Genomic DNA, 7,984 nt, shown 5'->3' with positions numbered 1-7,984 from the left:
GATAAGTGTGACACTGAAATGTGACAATGCACAAATCGTTTAGCAGTTCAGCCTTAATGGCCCAAAACACACTGCAGAAATAACCCTGTGTGAGATCGCTTTAACCGCCCTGGCTCAGTACTAGGGCATCTTGAGAATTGTAGTTTATTGTGGCACCCAAGTTATCTCTGACAGAGAAGGCTCAATGTCTCACAAAACTACACTTCCCAGGATTCCCAAGAAAATGAGGAATATACAGATATATTGCACAGAAGAGACTATGGGCGCATCTACACTGTAGAAATAATGCAGTTTGACACCACTTAAAGTACTGTAGCTCCATCCAATGGAATCCTGGGGTTTGTAGTTTGACAAGCTCTTGTAGTCTTCTCTGATGAAAAGTGCTGGTGCCTCCCCAAAACTACAAATCCCAGGATTCTGCTGGATGGCTAAAGGTGGTGTCAAATGGCATTGTTTCTACAGTTGCTGCCTAAGTGATGCTGTGGGAACTTAATTCAAATATCCAATCTACAACGCAATGGTCTAAAACACACAGCAGAAATAATCCGGTTTGAGACCGCTTTAACTACCCTGGCTCATTGCTCGGGAATCCTGGGAATTGTAGTTTATTGTGGCACCAGAGCTCTCTGTCAGAGAAGGCCAAATGTCTCACAAAACTACAATGTCCAGGATTCGCTAGCATTGAGTCAGGGGCACTGAAAGCGGTCTCAGACTGGATTATTATTTCTGCAGCTCGACCCAAAATCCGTAGCATGGAACCTGGGGGCAGTTAAAGCGGTGTCGAAGCGGGATCATCATCATCATCATCCCCTGAGTGTGGAATAGCAGCAGCCTCTCTTGTAGCAGTGTGGTGCTGCGTAGTTTTGTGAGACGCTTGGCTTCGCAGAGTGGGGTAAAGCTAAAGCGGGGCCAGAGTGTACTCTCTGTTTGTTTATTGTTTACTTATTTATGTACTCCTTTGCTCCCTTCCCCTGCTGAGGGGAGAGAGAAGTGACTGACAGCAGAGGCAGCGACCAAGGCGACGGTTGGGGTTTGAAGGGAGACGAGCGTTCCATCCCTCTCGGCGCCTCCTCTCTCGCTCGCTCTCGCTCACCGGCCTGGGCTGCGCGCGCACCCTCCCTCCCTCCCTCCCTCCTCCTGGCGCCGTGGCTGTGGCTGAGCTGAGCTCGCGCTCCCTCTCGCGAGGCCTGCCGCGAAAGGAAAAAACTCCCTCCGCTGGCCGCCGCTTTGGTTTAATGTCCGCCATGTTTGCCATGGCGCAGGGAGCGGAGCGGGAGAGCCGGGAGCGGGTCTAGGGCTGTTCGGCGGGGCGCGGGCCCTCCATGGTGTGCGGGGCCGAGGCCGGGAGCGGCGGAGGCGGCTGAGGAGGCGGCGGAGGCGCCGCAGCGAGGTCCCCCGTCCCCTCCGTCCTCTCGCCGCCGCCGCCGCCATGAGCAAGCTCTCCTTCCGCGCGCGGGCGCTGGACGCCGCCAAGCCTCTCCCCATCTACCGCGGGAAGGACATGCCCGACCTCAACGACTGCGTCTCCATCAACCGCGCCGTGCCCCAGATGCCGACCGGCATGGAGAAGGAGGAGGAATCGGTGAGCAGGAGCGGGAGGAGGCAGGCCCGGGCCCTCGCGGGGGGGGAGGCGGCGGGACGCCATTGTTTATCGGCCATTTCCCCCGCCCTCTCGGGATTCACCAAGCGCCGCTACGCACTCCGCCCGCCGCGCCCGATGGGGTCCTACGCAAACAGCGCAGCGTAAGACCCGCTCCGGCGCCGTAAGCGCGGCCTGGCTCCGCCATCTTCCTTGCCGACTGTTTTGATTAGGCCAGGCGAAGAGGGAGGGGGCCCTTACGCTGCCGTAAGAGGAGCGCCGCGCAGGAGGGCGCCCTGAATGGCAAGAGAGTGCGCGCGGGACGCAAGAGGAGCAAGGCGCAGCAGACGCCGCCGCCGCCGCCGCCGCCGCTTCCTGGCTGCCTCTGCTTCCTTCGCTCTGAGCGCATAGACCCTGCTTGCAAGCCAGGGAGCAGGGAGGGAGCCTTGTCTCCGTGGGCTTCTAGCGGGACGGCGCTGGGTTCGCTAGGCAGCCAGTATCTGGGCAGCTGTGTGTTTACATACACAAATGCCTGTACACATGCGTACACACATTTAGGCATACATATATATATGTGTGTGTGTGTGTATGTATTCACACACACACATATATACACATGTATGTACACGCATGCATATCTACATATATATATATTCTCACATAAATACACACATATATAGTCATGCACACAAATGTATACACATATGCATGCATACACACACATGTATACAATACACATATATATTCACACTCCCATATACATACACACAAATATATATATGCATATACATACATGCATATATATACACACACATACATGCACACACATATATATGCACACGTGTATGCGCATGCACACAAATGTATACAACATATACATACATATAATTATACATGCACACACACACCTGAACATGCATACACACACACATACATATATACACATACATACACACAATACATACAAATGTATACGCACATATACACACATAAATATATATAATCACATGCACATATATGTGTACATACATATATACATGCATACACATACATACGCGTGCATATGTATACATGCACATATACACAACATATATATACACACACATGTACATATACACACACACATATGCACACATTTATACATACAAACAAGCAGCTTCATTTATATACCACTTCATACTGAACTAACAGTGTCTAAGTGGTTTATAACTGTAAGCTGTTTGCCCCCCACAATCTGGGTACTCATTTATACACACAATACTTGCACACGTGCATATATATGCACACATCTTGTGTGCATATACACATGCATACACACGCACACAGGCGCTGATGGAGAGGCTACCTTTTCTAGTCTCGGTTATAGAGAAGAGGCAGTTAAGCTGTCAGTAGCTTTGCTTATCTGTGCACATTGCAAATAAAAATGGCCCCTTTCATTGCTTTTTAGTTATACATATGAGCTAACAATGTTAGATTATATTGCTGTTTCTTTCTGTTGCTGAAACAAGGCTGTTAGCTGTCCTGTTTGTATGTCTTGCAAATAGTTCCCTAAAATTTTACTGGGCTTAACACCAAATGTATATATGCATAGAACTGCAGCCTGAGAAGTAATTGTAAAAGGCCACTGATGCAGTTAGAACTGAATTGAGGCTTGCATAAAGGCATTTCCTCTCGGTGGTTGAGCGCATGGTAATAATGTGTGAAGAAGGTGTGAAGAGCTGGTATTCCATTAGTCCTCTATTGTCATGTTTGGAATGTCACTCTCATGTTTCGAATTTTATATTGAGTTTCTCAGTGTGCATTTACATCGTTGCTATTAGTTTCTAGGTGTTGTAGCTAATTGAGTTAGGATAGGTCTCCAGTGAAAATCCCTGCTGTCTGTAACATGGATGCTGCTTGGGTAGACGTGTTCTCCTCCCGTTGGTGAAGCATGCATATTTCAGATGTTGACACTGGCATGCTTTGTAGCTGTGTTTGCATGCAGAATTGGTAGTAAATGTGTCCTCAAGAATTTCTTCAATGAAAAGCTATCTCCGCCTCACTGCCAACCCACTGTGTTTTGATTGGATTCCCAGAGGTTGTGACTGTCAAAAAAGGACCGCTCATCTTTGTGATTGGCTTTCTCTTTTGACTGTTAAAACACACAGGCATCTTTGTAGACTTTGATTTGTAATTCAAGAATTCACTGCTTTCCTCCTTGTATTATAATGTCTAATACTTTGTATTTAGTACTGCTCTTCTAGCTTGTTAGGTGATGAATTAATAAATGTATGTGTTGTAAAAATAAACTGTGGTGTAGGTGGGTTTGCACAGGTCTTGCATTTCAGTTTAGCTAAAAGAGAACATATTTTTATAGCTTAAACTAACAAATACCAATTTGTGGAAGGTGGGATAATAAAAAAAATGCAAATGCATTATTACTCCTAAAAATCCCATTATTTTGAAAGTTTGGATATAGTACATATAAATGAGCAATTTTGCAAAAACCCTCTTAACAAAAAAAATAGCCTCAAAATGCTGCTGGATGTAATTTGTTATTAATTGTTTTGAAACTGTGATGACCTAATACATTGATCATTTAAATTCACATCTTACTATTAAACAGGGCTGGGGACTAGGAGTAAAGGAGTCAGTTGTTTTGGTAGGAGTAGGAAAAAGGAGTAACACAATATGTTATTCTATTGTACAAGCAAACACCAACAAAACATTTTTTTTATTATATTGCACTGGGGAAGTGACTGGGAGGCAAAGACACACACAGACATACACCAGCCTTACAAAGCAACCGGGGGCTTTTCCCCAGGGCTGGGGAGTAGGAGTAAGGAGTAAGAGGTTTTTACAGGAGTAGGAGTAATATTAAGAAAAAATATCTTACTCTGGAATAGGGCAAGGAGTAACCCCAAAATCACCACTACTCTCCAGCCCTGCTATTAAATATATTATTTTAAAATAAATCATGTTGAATGTACAGTTGCCCCTCCATTTTTGCAGGGGATCCATTCCAGCCTCCACACCACAAAAGTGAAAACCGCCAGTATTCAAGCCCCATTGGCTTGAATGGTGGGGTGTGCCTGTGGGTGTACACCCCTTTTATCCCCCTCAATTTGCTGCTTACACTTAAGCGAGGGACACAGATCTCAAGTCTGAAAATGGTGGGGCGACTGTAGTTTAATTGAAACATGCTTCCAAGTAAGTAGGATTCTAGTCTGTTGTGCTGTCCCCATCGAAAGACCCACTTGATGGAACAAAATTACTTCCTGATTAAGTGTATTGAGAACTGCATGTTGAGTAAACTTTTAATTGTGTGGAAGGCATGTTGGATTGATTTCAGTAGGATTTTCTTTTCAGTATTTTATAGGTTTTGTATTTATTAGATGAAATTTCACAATCGGTTTTGCTAAGAATAATTAAAACGGAAATAAATTGTGGTGATTACTGTCATTGGCAGTTCCTCCAAACATGACATTCTATTCATATTCATTATCCTGCTGAATACAGTCTGCCCTCTCCATACGCGGGAGATCTGTTCTGGACCTGCCCACCCTGCGTATGGGGAAAAGAGCATATGCTCAATTCCCTTAGAAAATAATGGCCCCAGCGTAAGTACACACCCCATTATTTCTGCTGGGGCTTGCCTTCCATGTAAGCTTAGAGCTGCAGAAGGCAAGCCTGCCAATAAGGAGGGCGGCCTGTACATGATAATCTCCCCATCCCTTCATAGTTGCCAGGAGGCAAGGGTCGTCTTCCACTGGGTGCACTTGTACATTAGGGTTGGTTTCAGTGAGTTAACTGCTTCCAAGCAACAGAAAGGATTGGGTGTACAAAGTGCTGGTAGACAGGTCAGGTATTCCAGCTGTTGGTGGTGACAGGTTTTCAAAGCTGTGAATAGCCCCTCCTCCTGCCCATGTGTGTATGGTTGTTGATCTGTGCCTTCAAATTATTTCCAACTTAAGGTGACCCTATCTTGGGGTTTTCTTGGCAAGTTTTTTCAGAGAGGGTTTGCCATTGGTATCCTCTGAGGTTGAGAGGGTGTGACTTGTCCAAAGTCACCAAGTGGGTTTCCATGGCCAAATGGGGATTCAGACTCTGCTCTCCGGAGTCATAGTCCTACACTGTAACCACTACACAATTCTGGCTATGTGCCTTCAAGTTGCCTGTAGACTCATGGGGATCCCATGAATTGGATTTTCTTAGGTAAGGAATACTCAGAATACCTCTGAGAATACATTGCCTGTGTTTTTCTTCAGCCAGTTGCTTCCTCTGAAATGTGGTCTACAGCACTTGACCACCTAGAAAATCTAATACTAGATCACAATTGTGGTAGACGGCAGTTTTCTTCCACTTGGGTGAAACTGATTTGGCCTTTGCTACTGTCTCTTCCTCTGTAGTGAGTCTAAAATGGGGGGTGGGTTAAGCACTTAATTTTGAATTATAATCTTGTTTTCACTGTAATTTAAACAAAATTGAGTTGACTGCATTCTCAGTGTCAAAGAAAAACATCAGAACAGATGGGACATACTGTAAGTGCCTCTGTCGGTTGAGTGGTTGTTAATGTAAAACAAGTACAGTCACCCCTCCGTTTTCGTGGGGGATCTGTTCCAGACCCCCCTGCGAAAATGAAAACCACCAATATTCAAGCCCCATTGGCTTGAATGGTGACCCGCACCCCATTTTATCGCCCTCCATTTGCCACTTATGCATAAATGAGGGATGCAAATCCCAAGTCCACGACAACCCCTATTCAATTTCTTTTCAGATATCGCCCCTAGAAAACGTTTCAGTTCCACTCTAGCTCCTACTTCTGTTAATAACTAACATCGATGGTTGTGTGTTTTTGTAACTGTAACAGAAGATTATTTCTTTAAGTTGTGAAGCAGTTTTGTGACAAAACTTCTAAAAAGATTAGGAATAATCTTGGTTTGTTTGTTTTTTTAAAGAAAAACTCTGCACCTAGTAATCTGAAATCCAGTACTCCTGTTAGCTGTGAGATACTGAATAAAGTGGAAAAACAATGTGGGTATGATGGCAAAAACAAAAATGCTAACCTTTGTGTTACATAATGCCTTTAGTAGGCTTAAGCAGAGGTAATGCAATTTTGCATGTTGAGTTTTTCAGAGGCCTTCATCAGACATGATACAGGAAGGATTGAGGTGGGGAGAAGGAAACAAGTGGTTGATGTTCAATGGGCTCTGTCTTGGATTAGTCTTAAAATGGAGAGTGGATCAGACTGTACCAGCTGTTGAGATGGCTTCATCTTGGAACTGGGATCCTCCCAAGGATTGTTGAAAAAAGAGAAACAAACAGCAATAGATTCCTCTGTCTTTCCAAAAAATAATAAACCTTAATAAAAAGGGTATAAAAATAGCATAATTTATTTATTTGTCTTATGTCAAAGTTGCAACATGAACCTATATTCTCTTGTCTTGCCTGCCTTAAACTGGAGCTAGCTGTCTGAAATCACAGCAAAGAGGGGAACTTAGCACACTTGCAAATAAAATTTCAAATTTTTACTAAATTACTCAATCCATCTACTCTAAAACATTCCACAAAATGGAATTGGATGAAATAGTGTTTAACCTGGCATAACCACATCGCTTTGTACTCAAGGATCCTATGGATGTGGCCACCCACCCACCCAAAAGCTGCCACTTTTGAATAATTCTTCCTGGGAAATGAAACTTTTCAGTGTGGCCTTCCTAGGCCAGTGTTACTTTTCCCACAAACTTTGTATTCCACATGGAGAGAGTTCTGTGTTTTAATCAGCATAGTGGGAATGCAGTTTCAGGTGACTGAATTTAATCAGTTCAGTAGATTAGGTCAGACATTTTTATCTTCAGTTTAAGCAGAGGGGGAAAAGCAATGCTTGACTTGCTGTAGAATTACAGAAGGCATGGTTTTTAAATATAACAAATAGATACTTCCATTATTATTACAGTGGTATCCGCTGGGGTTTGGTTCCAGGACCCAATGTGGATACCAAAATCCTTGGATTCTCACGTCCCATTAAATACAGTGGTGTAGGCAAATGGTATTCCTTATATAAAACAGCAAAATCAGTGTTTGATTTTTGGAATTTATATCTTTTTGGAATATTTTCAAGCTGTGGATGGTTGAATCTGTGGATGAAGAATACGTGGCTATGGAGGACTGACTATAACTTTATATCCATCCTTTCCACTCAACACTTTCCACTCAGGGTACTTTGTACTGTGGGCCTGATGCATCGGCAGGCTAGCAATCTGTGGATTTGACCTCCTGCAGATCACCACATCCCATATTATTCAATAAAGGTGCTGACACAGATGTGCACAAATCATTGCTTATAGAATAATACAGGGCATGACTGTCTGTGGGTTTTCCCATCCATTGTGTCCTCTAGAACTGAGCCCTGTGGATGGGAAGGTT

At 44.2% G+C, this 7,984-nt stretch overlaps 1 protein-coding gene across 1 annotated transcript in view; it reads left to right on the top strand.

Moving 5' to 3' along the window:
* Positions 1–1,186: 1,186 nt before the first annotated feature.
* EPC2 (enhancer of polycomb 2) overlaps positions 1,187–7,984 on the top strand; it is a 67,450-nt gene continuing 60,652 nt past the window's right edge. Inside the window, exon 1 of the mRNA XM_089520058.1 lies at positions 1,187–1,582. Within this exon, the coding sequence (XP_089376184.1) occupies positions 1,430–1,582 (153 nt within the window). The 5' untranslated portion in view covers positions 1,187–1,429. The remainder of the gene's footprint in view (positions 1,583–7,984) is intronic.

The sequence above is a fragment of the Sceloporus occidentalis genome, unplaced genomic scaffold (assembly GCF_023333645.1).
Source record: "Sceloporus occidentalis isolate IW3139 unplaced genomic scaffold, rSceOcc1.0.p SCAF_4, whole genome shotgun sequence".
Taxonomy (NCBI): domain Eukaryota; kingdom Metazoa; phylum Chordata; class Lepidosauria; order Squamata; family Phrynosomatidae; genus Sceloporus; species Sceloporus occidentalis.
Note: the sequence above shows the minus strand (reverse complement) of the source record. Positions and strands in the feature narration are given on the sequence as shown.